The following is an 18,562-nucleotide window of genomic DNA, read 5'->3' as shown; positions in this document are numbered from 1 at the left end:
TTTTTTTGTTTTCTCAATAGCTCCGCCCCTATGGCATTCAGCGGACTCAAATTTTAGTATGTTATAGCTGGGCCTTAGAGCTTTCCATCAATACCAAACTTAAGGTCCCCCGACCCCCCTGACCTGAGCTATAAGGGTCCAAAAAAAATTTCTTAAAATGGCCATAACTCCGGTTCTAATTGTCAGAATTTAAAAAGTGAGGGCTTTTTGGAAAGCTCTCGTGAAATGCCACTTCTCCTTCTAACATCGCAAGTTCATAAAACCACCGCTAGGGGCGCTTTTTTTAAAAAGAAAATTTTTAAATCTTAAAAGTTAAATAACTCAAAAATTCCATTGTGCATCGGGCTGAAAATTTAGTATGATGTAGCCGTTGATTATACCTATCAAACAAAAAAAACCTTAAGTCGATCCATAACCCCTGACCCGAGCTATAAGGGGTCAAAGTTCGAACATTGACCGGCCTCTATCTCCGGTTCTAATTAACATAGCGACCTAAATTTTACCTTTTTGGTTTCGTCTCGATGAGCACTTTCAGATGGAAGTTCAAAAAGTCACCACAGGTGGCGCTGTGATAGCGTCAAAATTCATCGAAATTCAAAGTCACTTTTCTCAAAAACGGCATTGTGCAAGTTAATGAAATTTTAGTATGTTGTAGTCCAGTCTAGGACGTTTCCAAAATGGTGCGTATGCGCGCTGTGGTTAAAACAGAACCGGAGATATGAGGGGTCAAAGTTCACAAAATTCAAAAAATCATATCTCCGGTTCTATGTGACCGATTTTGATGAATGAGGGCTTAAACGAAAGATCTCACCAAATGCTACAACTTTCTAGAATATTTAAACTTCGTGGGACCAACACCAGGGGCGCCACAGTCGAAAAACCAATTTCAATATCACATAACCTCAATTATCTCGACTGTCGCTAAACCGATTTTGATGATTACTTCAACATAATTGTAGAGCACATTTGTCTCTACATTTCGTCCATACATCATTTTCCGCTCAGACTACGCTATCACTCCGATTTTGCCGTTTAAGTGTGAAAAAAATGATTTTTCCCATAAAAACGCTTTGAAATCACTCAGATGCCAATTTGACTGCCTCTACTCCACCAAGACTCTTAAAATAGGGTTTTAAATGGAAAGTCCCACAAAATACAACAATTCTTTGAAATAGTTGAAGCTCAACAAATGAACACTTGGGGCACTCTGGATGAAAAAACGAGTTAAGAAACAAAAAACCTCGCTTATCTTGGCTTCTGAGTAATCGATGAGATCATGTTCTATGGGAAAATTATAGAGAACATTCTGGTCTACATTTCACCCATATAACACTTTTCTGTCAGTTCATCCAAATCCTTGATATTTTGGTTTAAATACAAAATATGTATAATTTCACGAATTTGATTCAAGATAACTGAATGGCGTCTCCCAACTTCAGCTCTAAATCGAATTTGCATGCACTCCGAGTTAGCTCACGTTAAGAATCTCACCTACATAAGCCGGTTAGGATTATCTGTCCCTTTTATTTTTGCCTTTTTGACCCAGGGAAAGAGGCCTAGGTTTCCAAGTTTGTCAGAAAATGTGTGATATAGGACTAGCTTTTAGATTATATGTCCATGGATGAAATTCATTTAGTAACTTTGAAAAAAAATCAACTTTTACGAAGCTGCAACATTATGAAGGTGCAAAACCTTCCCCTAATTCCTTTAATCCTCCTTTGTTCTGAGTTACTGAACAAACTTTAGAATGAAAAAGAAGATTTTTTTTTAAATATCTTTTTTTTGGTAAGTCCGCGACATTTTTGGAAGTTTTTAAAATTTAATAAATAAAAAAAAATCTGTATGGTTAGAGTTACATTGTTTATTTCATTTTCGGTAGTTTTATTGTAAGCGAAGGAACACCTTTTAGCATTTTGTGGTATATTAACATATTGTATGGCATATTGTATATATTGTGTCTTTGAAAGTTCATTTATCGACGATAAAAAAATATATAAATCACTTTTTACCCTTTGAAGATGTAATATAATATTTCTTGGACTAAGAATTACATTCCAAAATAACTTTGTTTTTTGTGGTGTTACTGAATTAACTGACTCTAAATTATTGTGTAATATATTTTGTTTGTTTATTTTTCAACATAGTAGTTAATTTTAATTAACATGCGATTCAAAATTTACTACATTTTAATGATTTAGTATTATTTTATTGCCATAAATGAGCTCCTTGTGTTACAAATTTAAAAAGATAATTCATAGGGGGCATCTTTTAGGTTTCGCACATACTCTGGTCAGGAACACTCCATATTTTTCCCATATTCCGTTTATGAATCTATGATCTATTTATGGCAATATGTTTAATTAGCTAGTCTTTAGTTACACTTTAATTATTTAGTTTACATTCATTAACTGAATATGGGAAAAATATAGGGGAGGGTGCGCTACTTATGTTCCTTATAGATTTCACCCACAGTTCTTTTCTGAAATTTTGAGGCATTGGTCAAGCTATTAAAATATAATATTATAATGGACCAAATTCATTTATAACACATTGAAAAAAATTATTTGTGCGAAGCATAAATCGTCTGAAGGCTGCGCGCTTTCTCCTAGAGCATTCGAAGCCAGAGTATGTGCGAATCCAGAAAGCCTTTTCCTGATCAACGAAACTAATAAGAAAAAATGGCCAAAATATTTTTTGTTGTTAAGTATAATAATTAAAGAATGATTATTGTATGATAACAGTATAATTTTCTTAAGTGTTATACAATATGGAGCAATAGGGGGAAGTGGGACACATTTGAAATTGTGGTTTTTCACCTATTTTTTTTTTAAATAAAATTTCACATTATCGTGATATAATTTAGCTGCACAAACGGATTTGGAAGCTAAATTACATTTTGATAGGGGAAAGTACTCTCTCTTTGAACGTTCATGCCTTCGAATAATGTGAATGTTCTTTTAGTTTTCCTAAGAGATTTACACATTTCTATTAAATATTAGTTGGCTTATCATCATTTGTTGAGAATTTCTTGATAATTTAGTGTAAATCTCTTACGAAAAACAAAAGAAATTTACATTATTCGAAGGAATGAACGTTCGAAGGCAGAGCACTTTCCTCTATGACTCAGTTCCATTTAAACATAGGGGAAAAATCCTAGTTTCAAAAGGGGCCCCACTTTCATATGATTTATAATTGCGGGTAATTTCAGCGGTGATATTGTTTTTTTTTATTTATTTGGATTATAATTATTAATCGTATCGGCTAAAAAAATACACTCAATTTTAGCTTTGTGTTGGAAGGATCAGTTAGTCCTCGGGAACTATCCAGGAGCACCGATTTAGGTCCGATAAGCCTTAAATACGTATGAACCCAAGAAGCAAAATAGCTACCTTATAGAACCAAGTATTAGACAAGTCTTTTAGTGAACTTCTAAAAGACTTAAAGTGAAAATTTTCTGTGGAAATTCCTATAGCAGCTCTTAAGATCCTTAAGAGTGCGCCACTTTACTTATAGTAATCTCAGAAGTGGAAGCAAGAGCGTTATAAGTAAATAAAAAGATTTTTAGTTCTATAGTGCCTCACTTAGGGAATTCTACAAGACCATTTTAAGAAAAAATTGCTGCTTGGGAAGGTTCCTTCCTTGCTACTTATTGCGATTTAAAGGTTTCAAGAATAGTGACGATAGAAAGTTAGTCCAGTTTTCCGTATGGTTCTTAGACCAAGCATCAAGAGCGATATCGATTTATGATTTTTGGAGACCCCTTTTTAAGTCGATGTTTTTTTAAAGACATTTTTCTTTACCTTGTATATTTTTTTAGATCTACATTCAGTCGTTGAACTCTTCTGGCTTTCGTTGACTGATAATTTTATAGTAGTTGTACACCCCTTGTCTACGCATTTTTCTCTCTTTCTTATTCATCAGCTGATGTTTAAAAGACAAATTGACATGAATATTATGATATTTTTCTATGAAATATCGTTTTATTGACATTAGCAATCATTTTTTATGCCATTAAAGAGGTGTTTAATTGCTTTTTGCTAACTCTAAACACGCTTGACTTTCCTTTTGCAATTGTGTAATTAAGTGATTTGTTTGCTGTATAAGCACAGTCTATAGCTCTCGATGAACCCTCCTTAAGAGCACGCGTTCAGAATTCTCATGATGGATTGGATTACAAGAAAATATTTTCATTTTCATCTCTTCCATTTGTTTTTCTCTTATTTATTTATTTTTTTCTTATTGTTGTGGGTACAAACTTGGAGGTTGTTTAAAATTGAATTATGTGATACAATTTTTCTCAAGTGATACATTTTTTGGGAAGGTGCGAGAACCTATGAGATTCATTTTATGGTATGTGCTCACTGTGGAAGAAATTTTGACCCAATTTCTTGTGTCAAGTGGGAAAAATCAGTGACCAAATCCGGGTGATGAAATTATACACTTTCATCAGTATTTGAGAGAGAAATTTTTTTTAGATTGTGCAAGAAGGGCAGTTTTCACAGGAATTACTTACAGTCGAAATCATCGAAGAATTTAGCTTGTTTGGGCAATTGCTGACTGATTGATTCTCTCAATGTGTAGCTTATTACACGGTTATATCCTTCATTTTCTTGAGCACTGACGATTTCTGGGCAGGTTAGGAGGAAGTCAATCCAAATGATGATGGGGATGATTCCCAGCATTCCCATTTTTGTCTCAATCGTCCGGGAAAATTATTAAAAGTGAATGTATTTCACGGTATCATTGCACATTGAAGGCTCTTTTGTTGTCTTTTATTATAGTTCACTTCCTGTGCGAAATAAAGGTGAGAAAAAGCACTTTTTACCGCCGATGGAATTTCCAAAAAATACTTCTTTTTAGCGTTAAATGTCCATAAAAAATCACTTTCACAGATCACAAAAAAATCACAATAACATTTGAGATGTTGGAGGTGGATGAAGAAGAAAAGTCCACAAGAGAGCTATTGTTGATTGTTTGAAGAGAGCAAAAATGATGACGAAGAAATACTCAAGAGACACTGACCTTCGATATTTCTAGCTTTCTTTTGGCAGTTTTTTATTTAGTTGACGAAGGTCTCCTGATAAAGCTTTAGTGCTGCCCAAGAAAAATTGACTAGAAATGTTGGAATAAATGGTCAAGTGCTTTGATGGTGGGCAAGTTCGTGAGATGATGGGAGAGAGGTGTTCAGTAAAGTTGAGGATCCATTTTCGATGGTGATCGGGTCGAGACTAATTTTTACCGAAAGCACTCAACATCGAGAGTCAACAATTGGAAAGTAGCCGGCTCGCAACTCAAATGAATTGGATATGTACATAAAAGAAGTGCTGAAGACTGGTGGTTGGATTATTTATCTCATAAGTGGCGTCTCTCTTTTCACTCTGGTTGATCTCCATAGAGACATTGTGTATATTATGGAATGGTAAAGAGACCAATACTACCAAGTTAAAATATCAGACATATATATTTTGGGTTACTCAACAATTTTTCGCCAATGCCAAAGAGACATACATTTCCCTCCCTCGAGGAATGGCAAAGAGAGAGATTATCAATCACATGACTCTTGGAGGATGAAATATTCATGGTCAAGGTGCAGAAATGATCAGTGAAAGTTTTTTTTTCACCTCTCCCCATCTAAGATTAGCTTGCCCGCCAGCGAAATGTCTCAATTATGAATATATTTGAATACATTATGATTTTAGGTGTGATTCCTATAAATCACTTTACTTCAGTCATCACTAAAAATGAAAGTTATCGGAGAGACCTCAGAATAACAAAGGAGCACGAATTAAGTCCCCTTAGTTGTGATATTATCAACCCTTAAACGCAAAACAGTGAGAGATGTGACTTGTGGCTTTTAGAGATATCGTACGTTTGCGATAGAATCTGCACAATATTCATGCACAGAAAAAAATATTTTATAAAGTTCGTAAATGTTTGTGAATTCCTATGGGGGAGTTACAAAATGCTCGTGAATCGTATAACCCACAAACAAGTTCGTAAAAGTTTGTTCTTTTTTTCACAAACATTATTCGTAACATATGATCACTTGACGAACATTTTTTGTACTTTTACAAACATTTGTTCGTAAATGTTCGTAAACACACAAAAATGTTCGTAAAATTTTGTCATTTGTTCATAAATGTTTGTTTGCCTGTCGAACATTTTACGAAAAAATACTAACAAATGACAAAATTTTACGAACATTTCTTGTGTGTTTACGAACATTTACGAACAAATGTTTGTAAAAGTACAAAAAAATTTCGTCAAATGATCATGTTACGAACAATGTTTGTGAAAAAAAAGTACAAACTTTTATGAACTTGTTTGTGGGTTATACGATTCACGAGCATTTTGTAACCCTCCATAGGAATTCACAAATATTTACGAACATTTTTACAAAATATTTTTTTCTGTGTGTCTATTTTCTGGATTAATTAATTAAATTAATTCTAAAAGTGCTTGAATCTCAAATAGCTATAATACTAATTTAAACTTATTGCAAAATTATTGATAAGCCTTAAATAATAATTTGGAAACTTTTTTCTGGGGACGCTGGGGTAGTATTGGACAATTTTTTGCAAAAATGCAATAATTTTTTCCATGATAAAAGTGACCAAAAGTGACTTTATTGAAGCCAATCAGGGTGCTGGAATCAAGAAAATAAAAAAAGTGTCACTGTGAATTTCTTACTAGTCACTGAATATTCTGGGGTAGATTCGCACATAGTCTAAGGCAGATCTGTATACTTCTTTTTCATCTCAAGAAGTTATTTAGGATATTTTGATATAGAAAATATGAATAACTAAAGAAAAATAAAATAAAATGAAAAAATACCAATCCAAAACATTTTCAAATTGATTTTTCATATAATTTTGACACCATTGGACTTCTTAATGTCATGCAGGCAGCGCCATTCAAGCTTGTTGTGGTGGACAATAATTTGATATTTTATGTGAATTTAAATTTCTCAGATTATAAGTTCTTACCTTTGTAATAAAATAGAAAAATTAATCTGCCAATCTTTGGGAGAAAACTTGCTGTGCAGAACTACCCCAAACTCTGTTTTACGACCAATGGTGAATAAGAAAATGGAAAGGAAATTCTTTAAAGGAATACATTAATATTGACCTAAAACACGTAGAAAATAAGTGGAATAGTAAAATTTTGATTAAAATCTTTCAATCGGGATGCCACGTACTACCGATAAGTCGATAAAAATAAGCATATTTGATGCAACTTGATTTTACCCACTTTTTTCAAAATTTTAATTTATCACTTGATTTTTTTAATACACTTTTAATTGCTCAGAGCTTATTATTATTTTTGGTAACCAATAAACTTTTTCACTGAACCAACAGAAATTTCTGGAGGGATACCTTCTCCCGGGGATTTAAAACTTTTGGTTCCAATAATAAGAAATAGGTTTAATCGTAATTTTCCTGGATGCTATGTGCCGTCAATAAGGTAATAGATATTGTTACCCTTGTTATCCTTGGTAACACTTGAGTTTATTGTCACTTTCATTCTAATTTTACGGTGGTAACACCCATATTTTGAGATGAGGAGTTCAAAAATCGTTCTTTGGCCGAAAAGTAAAGCTCGCCGCTCCTCTAGACGAAACTCTCTGCTCAACGTTGTTCAGAATTATCTCTGTGCAATTCTGTCCCAGTTTTCTTTATTATCCTAAACTGAAATGAAATCGGTTAAATCGTTTACAATCGTAGTCGTCGTGGTCGTCGTACTTGACAAACTCGAAAGCAATTTCCTTACATGAACTCTATCGAAAACAAAATTATCGATGAGGGTGGGGTAGTTTTGTACATACATTGCTTTCGAATATACACACTTTTGGGGCAATATTTATTCAGAAATTGTGCGGTTTATTTTTAAGTAGCCAAATACCGTAGAGAAATCGAAAGTTGGTTAGTTTAAATATGGATATTATTCGTTTGTCAAATGAGTCGCGAAAAAATGTTCAATTGCGAAAAAACTGCACCAATCTGTCTTATCCTTAAATTTGAATGCTGTCTAATATTATTCAAAATTTATACATAAAATATTTACTGCAATTGGTAAAACGAAATTTAAGAGTAAATCAAAGAAAAGTCTCGACACTGAGAAAAAACGGGGGTGCGATTAACTTTTTTCTTCATAACTCTAACACTTTAGGTGTAAAAATATATCAACATTTTTTAATGTTAATTTTACACCTTTTTAAGTGTAAAATTAACATGAAAAAGGGTAACTTTAACCCCTAATACACCTAAAAAGGGTAATATTTACACCGATTTTGGATCAATACTGCAGGGTAAAATTAACATTTCCGTAATGTTATTTTAACTTTTTCGGATTTTTCTCAGTGGGAGAAAAGTATCAATATTAAATTAAATATTTTGTATCGATTCTCTTTGTAAATTATTCGTTGTAATTGTAAATGTATTAAAAACACAAACGTTTAGTTTAAATTAAAATCAAGCGGTGTCGGTCCTATAACAAACTTGCGAAATATATACCGGATGTCATAAGATGACAATTTCAAAAAGAAATGTTAGGGGCCTTTCGCAATTATACTACCCTTCCATAAAATTTTAGATTTCCTTATATCAAATTTTAACATTCAGGTGTCTAATTTTATCTTTCGCTCAAATGGAAGGCAGAACAAATATTTTTGAAATTGATCAGAAATTGCACTGATATTAAGAGGTTCCGTAGTTCTACAACTCTTTCGAAAATTTATAATTTTAACATTAATCGTTTAACTTAAATTTTAAATCTGTCTTTATTTATCAGACAAAAAATGATTTTTTACGCATTTTAAGTTATTTCACACATCCATTGGAATCACTCCTGCCATGAGCTAAAACAAGCTTATCATTTCATTTTCTTAATGGTTTGTTTACGCGAGATTAAAGACAGAGAGTGAGAGAAATGCTAGATCGAAGAGTGTTGGTGTTGGGAAAGTCTGAGTCTTATTCACGGGGTGTTTACCATTTGTACCTCTCAGAGCATATAATTCACAGTTTCCGGAGGAAAATCACTGGGATTTTGCACATGATCTCACATTCAGCCTCAATCAATTAACTTTGTGCACTAATTGAGGTGCAGCGAATTTGGCAAAGTAGATCAGTCACTTTCTTCCTTTCTTTGGCCTCAGACGGTAAAAATTAAAGAAAAAAAAACATTTATTGGACACTTCATTATTATATATTGCTTTAAGATTGTCAATAAAATTCGTCATAGATCTCCCAACGGTCGGGAAATCCCGCGAGAAATAATACACACATTCAGCAAAAGCGCCAAGATGTAGACTATATGCTTGAAGATCACGATCACGATCTCTTAATTGTTTCTTGGATCCACTTTGAGGTCTTCATGACATTGTGATAGATTCCTGGTTGTTTTTCCACTCCACATCCGAATCCTGCACTCGTAATGCCTACCAGGAAATGCCGTTCCTTGATCTTTACGATCAGGGGACTTCCGCTGTCTCCCAGACACGCATCCATCCTCCCATCTAAATGTCCAGCACATAGCATCTCATTGTAGAGCTCCACATTTATATTTTTGCTCTCATGCCAAGCTACACATTCTGTCAGGCTAATGATTGGGACTGATGCTGTCCGGAGAATACTAGTTCCTGTCCCGGTGCTGGCTTCTGTCTTTCCCCATCCTGCTATCATTCCATTAACTCCCGTCAGATCCAATTGCCCAACGGGCAAGCAAATGGGCAAGATGTGACTCCTGAAAGATATTATTATCTTATAATTTCTGTCTAAAACATTCAATCATTGTACTACTTACTTGTATCCCGCTGGTCGGGAAAGCTTCAGTAGCGCTAGATCAAATCGATCGGGTTGGGTAATTCGGAATTGGAAGCGTGGATGGATGATTTTCTGGATGACTCTGTGTCTCTCAGCTGGGAGAGGTTCAGACACAGTTCCTGAATTTTGGGTGTCTAACTCTCCCAGGAAGACGATGATATCCCGGATTCTAGCTTGTTGAATACAATGAGCAGCTGTGGCAATGAATCTGCGGGATACTAGAAATATATTTTGCAGTAAATCAATTATATCAAATCAATATTTTTTTCTTAAGGAAAGATTTGACCGATAAGTGGGCTAATACGAAAGACTTATTTAGAAGAAAGTTACCGTTTAAGCAATAGTGATATAACACTTTCTTATTAACAGTCAAAACGTGTGGTTCTTTTTTTTTCATTCAAGCTTATAAACAGTCATAAAGCGATTATTTAGAATGATTTGAGACAAAGCTGATTATATTCTCGTGGAACACGATTATTTCATTAAAGCGTAATAATAAACTATTTTTATTAAGCAAATAAAGATGAAGTTAACTTTATGAGTTACACGAGGGAAAAGAAATTAAAAGTAACTGTGCAGATTTTTTTACTCATTGAAATGTCGCAAAAATAATTAGAATAAACATGTTTTCGAACGGGAAAAGCACTGTGGGAAGAAAGTTATGCTTACGTTTTCTGCTGTTGGAATTAATTTAAGAAGCTCTTGTCTAGAAAACTCGAATTCGCCACTTCTTATTATTTGATCTACAGACCATTGACCACTTAATGAATAGGAAATTCGACGCGAAACATAAAAATGTTAATGTCTTCACTTTGTAAAATTAGCAAAAAAATTTTTGTTTAGTGCTAAAATTCCGAATGAAGGATTATCACGTGACTAACAAACTTACTAAAGAAGACTTTTTAAATTTATCTGATAATAAATAGTTGAAAATCAAGGAAAGGGCAGCTGGGAAAAACATGATTTGTTTCAAATTTTTTAATTTGGTCATATGGCCTTTCTGAGAGTTAAATTTAATTTCTACAAAACCTTCACAGAATAAAAGTTTTAAGGAATATGGAGTTGAAAATCGTTTAGTCCTTAACGATTATTGTCATTTTGAAATTCTTTTTAACGTACTTGTTAAGATAATTTAATGAAAATGAGAATTGAAAAGTATTTAAAAGATTTTTAGAAAAATATTTAAAATTTTAATATTTTCTAAATAAATAGCATACCTATATTTGTTTATTTATTATTATTATTATAAGCTTTATTGTATCTAGCGTAATAAGTTCATTACGTTTCAACTAGTAAATCATACTTTATCTAATTATTTATGGAAATATCACAAAGATAATAAATTAGATCTATTATATTTCATTTAAAGGAATTTTCTTCATCTTGAGGGTGTATTGAAACCTATAAACTTATATAGCATTTTGTTTTCTTTGTTTTCCTATAAAGAAAATTTTTCTTCTATTAAGTATTATACGGACTTCAGACCTAAGGTTTGACCATATGAATTTACTTCTCATATTTCTTATAATTAAAGATTTAATGAAAATTTTTCATTTAAGACTATACTATATTAATGGCAAATGATCTATTAGTTAAAAAAAACCAAAATGGATTCTAATGAATAGATTCTGATGAATCAGAAAAAATCCAATATCTTCGAATGCTGGCGCGTTCGGAAAATGATTTTATAGTACCCTGGTAGGAAATATATGTATTTTGTAAAGTTGATTATTGTCTTCTTAAAACCGTCTTTTTTATTTTAAAAATAAAAAAACGGTTTCTCGTCATACTAACCCCTGATGAAATTTTCTAAATCAGTACTAATGAGACGTAGATTGGATCGCGTTACAGATTTAGTTTTTTTTTTTATTGTATTTGTCTCGCCTAGATCTAGAATATTAGAAAAGGTACTGATTTTTAGGCTTCCTATTTAAATCTCTTTCGTAAAATTTAAAGTAATACTGTCATTAGTTTTAGATTCAGCAGTGATTTTTACGAAAAAAAACCTAAAAATAATTATTTTTAGGTTTTCATTATAAATCTATTACTATATTTATACTGTTGATTAAATTAAGTTTATAACTTTAATGTCTCAATATAATTTTTTAGGAATTTGTATTATTCATAATTTAATTACTTCTAATTTTCTAGTTTTAAAAACAAACTTTACATAAAAATCCAAAATTCCAATCTGTTATGAGTTGGTGCGTAATCGATAACTAATTTTTATCCGGAATTCAATTATATTACTCCTAAGGTATTTTGAGCAATGTTTTTAGCGATTTATGAAACGGTTCGAATCGGTTATGAACTTTTAAACGCGGTAATTGATGCGAAGGTACTTTTGAGGAATAGCATCTAGAGGGGTCGCAAAGCCTGGGACGCTTTGCCACCCCTTTTAAATTCTGAATAAAATGCGCGTATTTTGGTAAACAGTAAAATTTTGCTGAATATGTTTCCGTTCAATATTTTGCGTTTATATTACGTATGGTAAAATAGAGTAATTTGGAAATATCTCTATTTAATTTTGGAAATTGAGATTTTTTACTATTTGATATTGACAAAGAGAAAGAGAAGACTACGAAGAAGTGCAATCCTAAGGACTGAAATAGACTCATGTTGATCCTCGAGAATATTTGGCCTGCAAAATTTTGCAGTAGGGGAGACTGGGGCAAAAAGTCACAAAACGGATATTTTATTTTTTTAACAAGCTACTCGAGCGCTTCAAAAATTTCTAATTAGAGCAGTTTTATAGGACATTTACCGCTTTACAACTTTGTGAAAGTAATTTTCTTCTATTTTGTAAGGAAATATATTTATCGAGCCAATTTCTAAAAGGTAATTTTGTGACTATCCTCGAAAATGCTGGGGCAAATAGTACCAGACATTGGGTATTATCATATTTTGATTCGCTTCATTACGGGCTTCCGTGAATTTTTAAAAATACCTAGAGGACATATTTTTATAGAAAATTTATTCATCTACACCTTTGTAAAAAAACGTTTTCTCTGCGAGAAAACGGTGAAACACGCAAAAGACTGCAAATCGCTTGACCAATGCAAACAACAAGCGGCGAGACATGATAATGACGTTTGTTTTCGCCGTGAGACATCAGAAATTGCTTCGCTTTTTTGTTACTTTTTACCCCAAGTGGCCATTTTTTAATAAGAGGATTTTTGAAAAAAAAGAACCTTTTTGAAATTCTAAAATAGATAGCGGATTCGTATTCAAAGAATCCAAATTATTTAGAAAATATTCACTAGTGCATCAATTTTGGAAAATAAGTAGGTGATAATTGTTATCTTCTGCAAGGAAAATATTTCAAAAATAGGGCTAAAAATTTCGATATTTTTTATATTCCAAATTCCTTATTCGAATTCTAAGAAACTTCCGACATTGAAGAAGGTCTATGGAGAGGCTATCTATAGAAAAAAATTGAGCCGCTATCTTTTTGACCATGGAAGATATTGAATTTTTAATTTTTTAATTTGTGACTTTTTGCCCCAGTCTCCCCTAAACATTTATCCCAAACTATCATACACTTATGATTATCGTTAACCCTTTACAGAAATTTTCTTTATGTAACTCTAACCTTTTACAAGATAAATATTCTCGAGGATCGACCGGTGTCTATTTGAATCCTTTCACTAAAGAATAATTTTTTGTGGTGTTTTTCTTTTGCTCATCTAAAACAGTAAGGATATCTCCTATATTTCCGAATTAGAAATGATCCTGTTTATCCCATTTTACCTTATCTAGAAAAAAATAAATTGCTGAAATTTGGAAAAATACGTCAATGTTAACTTGCAATATTAGTTTTGTTAATTAAGCCCCTAGATTGTTTTTTGATTAAGTGTTTTGATTAAGTGATGATTGTGTGTTGATTAAGTTTGGTAATAAATTCTAATGCTTTTCGCATTTGATTTTCCACAAAAGAAATATTGACAGAAACAAAATCCTTATTGCTATGTTTTTTTCTTTTAAATTCTTCTGAATTTATGTTCTCTATAAACAATTTTGTAATTTTCAAATTAAATTTAATATTTTTTGATTTTTTTAATGTCTTTTGCAGAATACAAAAATTATTCTCTAATACCTAGGTTTATTTTTATTTGAAGAACCTCGAACATGACTTTTTTTTAACTACCTAAGTTCTACCTACTTCTCCTTATATTTAGTAGATTTTAATATAGATAGGCCTTGAAAATTTTACTGAATCAGTATACTTTGAAAATTCATTTTGTTTGTTGAAAAAAGTATTTTGTCATAGAAATTCGCTTGAGATATTCCTGTGAACTCTGAAAAATCCAATTCGGTACCCCTGGTAAAGGTAATGGGAAAGGAATACTTACACAATACTCCCCCGCATTGGTATTCGAGAATTCTAATGTGAGCCTGCCATGGGTACTCTGCAAATTGTGCCAATCTTCCGCCAATAATGCGCTTCTGCAGAGTATTTTGGCTGCTCCTGGAAATTCCACACTCATAATTGTGAGCCTCTGTGTCGATTCTCCTCCGCAGAAGAGCCACTTTGGGATAGATTTTGCTGGCAGCTGGTTTCAGAGGTCTCACAACTGGTGGCTTTGGTGGAGCGACAACAATGGGCTCTGGAGTGTCAGGGACACAGCATGAGAAGAGCCAGCGATTTTCTCCACATCCTTGAGCATGGCGACCACCCTGGAGCCAGCAGGAGAAGGACAACTTGCAGGGCATCACTTGATTCTGATGGATGCATTCTGTTGGAAGGCCAAACACGCTACTGATGATACCTTTGGAGGAATTGGTGATTGAGGTAAGTCTTTTTGTGTTTTTGATTAATTTTGATTGATATACTTACTTGCATTCAATTGAGTGCCGGAATTGAGAGCAAGAAGGAGGAAGAGTCTGAAGGTGATTACATGCTCCCATTGTGGCATTATTCTGATGATTTTTTTTTTCAATTTTAAATGCAGTGAAATATTAAATGCAAGAGATATTAAAGCCGCATTTTGTATCACATATTTTTTGGAGATTTCGCGTGTTTTTGGTCACTTTTATGCTGCTTTTAGTACCTTTGACGTCATTTTGTGACTGTTTTTGTTGCCAATTAAGTGAATATCCAGAGTGAGCGAGATCATCCGAAAAAAAAAGAAGATGAGTGCTTGAAGAAGAAATGTGAGTGTTGACCTCAGCTATGGGGAAGGAAGATCACGCTTAGAGCCGGACACGAGACTGAACCGTTTTGTGGGCAACAAATGCTCGTCTTTCTCTCAGTTTGCTGGTGCAAAACACTTCTTTGCAAGATGTTGGATGTTGTCGATTGACCCAGAGATTTTAAAAGTATCCGCAAACAACAAAATTTGCCCTGAATCACTTTGAGGAAAAACTTCGTAAATTGCGCTATTTTTTGGGTGCAAGCTTTTTATTGTTGTCCTCTGAATAAAGTTAAATTGATGTTGATGATGAGAGTTTGAAAAAAAATTTTGTTGATTGTTTTCTCTAATTTTTCTTCTTTTTTTTTTGCGCTAATGTGGGAATATTTGCGCCAGAAAACGTCGCTTTTTTTCCTTTTCAAAGTATCATCAAAAAGTGTGTCCAAAAACAATTTTCTCCATGTTTTTCTTCATCTTCTAGGAAGAAGTGGGTTAGCAATTATTGCACAAGTGGCAAAGAGATGATTTTATAGAAAAAAAGATCCTCTATTCCATTTGCTATAGGCATCTCTGGGAGATTACAATCCAATTGGCAGAGCTTGATGGTCTCTGAAGAAATAAAATCCACTTTGGTGTTTTCTCTTCCATCCAATTCTTCGGGGAAGAAAACACGAAATTTCTGGAAACAATTCAATTAAAAGTTCTATCACTTCTTGAGTGAATCAAACAAAGCACAAAACTCTTAAACTAAATATAGAGTGAGAGTTGAATGACTGGAGAATGAGAGATATTTTTGCTACACAAATCAATCAACTTCTTGTCCGGATTTCCCCGGTTTGATTTTTCGTGATATTTTTTTTGGATTAGAAATCACATGAAATTGAAAACAATACCAAAGAAGTGTGGCCAAAGTGTTGCTACCTGACCAAAAGAGATCGAGAGCAAAACACCTTGTCAAGTAGACAGTTCACCGAAAACTGATCATTCCGCCGAAGATGTCTAATCCCAACTCTCGCGAGAGTCTGGGCTCTTCCACCAAGAGCTATACACAGGTGTTGTGGTGTGGAAACGTGTTTTTTGTGAACCTTCTTGAGAGGAGGATGATCAGAGTCGCGCGCAAAAGAGATGATGATGGAACATCTAACTGTTCTTCACGCAACATTTTTATCCACTCACGAGATCACTGGATCGTGCCTACAAGAGTGCTCTCCACACCGTCAAATATCATTTCGGTTTATTTTCTACCATTTAGCCAAATTGTTGGTAATCCCCCTGATTCAAGCAGAAGAAAGGTCTCTAATGTTGATGGCGTGATTGGAGAGTTTTCTGGTTGCTTAACTCTTTAAAAGATTGTTGGAGATTAGTAATCAAGATCGTAGAATTTTAGGGGTTTGAAAATTGTTTTTCTATTTTATAAGATGAATTATTAGGAGAAGAAAACGAAAATAAATGTTTAGTACCATTAGGTTGCTCCACGAATAATATCTCAAAACTTTGATCATAATAAAAAAATAATTGTAAATGTTTAGTGGACTAAATTGGACTGAATAGAACAAATTTGAGCAGAGTATTGCAAACTTATACCAAACTTCTAGGTTTCTACGCTCTATTGAGTCTTATTAGAGACGCTTTTAAAAATAGGGTTACCTTAACACATTGACTTTGTACGGCACAGTGTCAACTTTCAGGATATATTCATGAAAATTGCCAAAATTGCGATTTTTCCATGTTACCTGACATATTTGAGACTACAGCGCCTCTAGTGTCGGTTTAGAAAATGTTATCTGTTATAGAGAATTATCGGCCAATAAAGCTCTTCATACTGTGTATGGAGCTGTGCTTAGATTTAGCAGTATTCAGATATTCAGATGTTTGCCCAGATTCAGATGGTCTCGTAATCCTAAATAGCAACCAAAGTTGGTTAAAAAAAGAAGTTGTCTGATAAAAATTAGAAAAGTTATGTCCTGGACACACTTACGACTAAAGTCCAGAGACGACTAAGCTCGTTCATAGCCAAGTCAGTTCCTGACACATTACAAATGAGGCTTAGCCTTCACTGGTATCCACAAAACATAACTTTTGTGGGTTTTTATGCAGATATTTCTACTGAAATGCACTACTGAAAATGAAACTACTTTTCAATTTACTTCACAATTCACGCATAACAACAAGAATTATTCACTAGAATCGCCTAAATTGGCTTAAGTCGCGAGTTAGCTTCCACCTCAGAAATAATTGTAATTAACAATAATTATTGCACGTATACTGAGACATGAATTTACAAATAATTTCATTTTCAGGGGAGTATTAGTGCAATTCAGTAGAAATATCTGCATAAAAACCCACGAAAGTTATGTTTTATGAGTACCAGAAAATGTTAAGCCTCGTTCGTAGTGTGTCAGGAACTGACTTGGCTATGAACGAGCTTAGTCGTCTCTGGACTTTAGTCGTAAGTGTGTCTAGGGCATTACACTACTCTAAAGCCTTATAACCCAAATAAACTCATGCTGAACCTCAAGAATATTTAACCTGTAAATTTTAAGACTTATCCCAACCTGTCATACACTAAGAACTAAAGATCATGGATTTCATGTCTTCAACATAAATTTCCTTTTACGACCAAATTTTACAGGCTCAATATTTTTGAGAATCAGCCTTGGTTCATTTGGTCCCCAGGTATTAAGCCCGTATTATTATTAACGTAATTTTAGTTTATTGTGGATAAAGTTTGTGGTGGTATAGAGGCTTTTGTATTTTTTCAGTACATAGTGCATTTTACGGGTTAAATAATCTCGAGGATATTTACTTTGTCTCCTAAAGGTTCAAATGTGTAGATTCGGGCCGACCTACAAGTGTTGAAGTTGTCTTTTTTCGCGTTTTTTTTTTCAATGAGCTCCATTAGATTTAATTAGTGCAAATTAACCCTCTAACGGGTAAGACCGCCTCCAGGCGGTCTTCACAAAAATCACATTTATAGCGACAGTAAAGGTTTTATTTATTTAAAAGTGCTATAGTGTCCTCGGTAATAGTCTTATAAACATCTCTTGAAAGTTTGAACTCATTTTAACTCTTCGTTTTCTTGCTATTCCCAGTTTTGTGTGACAAGTCAGAGAAAAGCAACAAAAAATATTTGTGCAAAAAAACTCATTTCCAATTTCCATAAAAATACCGATTTAAAGTTATCTGACTAAAATAAATTAATTTTTTACTGAAAGATATGTCATTCTACTTTGTATATTTTATTTAAAAATTTTGAAAAAACTAAAAATGTGAATTTTAGAAGCAAAAAGTTTCAAAAAATTTTTATATTTTCCCACCTAGCGCCTAAACTAAAAAAGATAATGAAGACTGGATGGTTTTTTCGACTTTATTGGATGATAATTATCCTAGAAAACACTGTTTTAGAATTTTTTTTCGCATATTAAAGAAAACACCGTTAGAGGGTTAAGTCAAAATGTGTTCAAATTGTAGTTATAATTTCTATCAAAATGAGGTTATAATACGGTTATAATTTTGGTGAAAATGTGGTTATAATGGGGTTATAATCTCCGTCAAAATGTAGTCATAGTGTAGTTAGAATTCTCGTCAGAATATGGTCATAATGTCGTT

General features: G+C 33.2%; 1 protein-coding gene across 1 annotated transcript; it reads right to left on the bottom strand.

Annotated features, from left to right (window-relative positions):
- Positions 1-9,180: 9,180 nt before the first annotated feature.
- On the bottom strand, positions 9,181-15,932 carry LOC129798868 (serine proteinase stubble). The gene is made up of 4 exons (XM_055842327.1): positions 14,659-15,932; positions 14,174-14,590; positions 9,802-10,039; positions 9,181-9,741 (listed from the first exon to the last, which is right to left on the bottom strand). The coding sequence occupies exons 1-4, from the start codon at positions 14,735-14,737 to the stop codon at positions 9,330-9,332; spliced, it is 1,146 nt and encodes a 381-aa protein (XP_055698302.1). The 5' UTR covers positions 14,738-15,932; the 3' UTR covers positions 9,181-9,329.
- Between the last annotated feature and the right edge of the window lie 2,630 nt (positions 15,933-18,562).

The sequence above is a fragment of the Phlebotomus papatasi genome, chromosome 1 (assembly GCF_024763615.1).
Source record: "Phlebotomus papatasi isolate M1 chromosome 1, Ppap_2.1, whole genome shotgun sequence".
Taxonomy (NCBI): domain Eukaryota; kingdom Metazoa; phylum Arthropoda; class Insecta; order Diptera; family Psychodidae; genus Phlebotomus; species Phlebotomus papatasi.
This window is presented reverse-complemented; position numbering and strand designations above follow the sequence as displayed.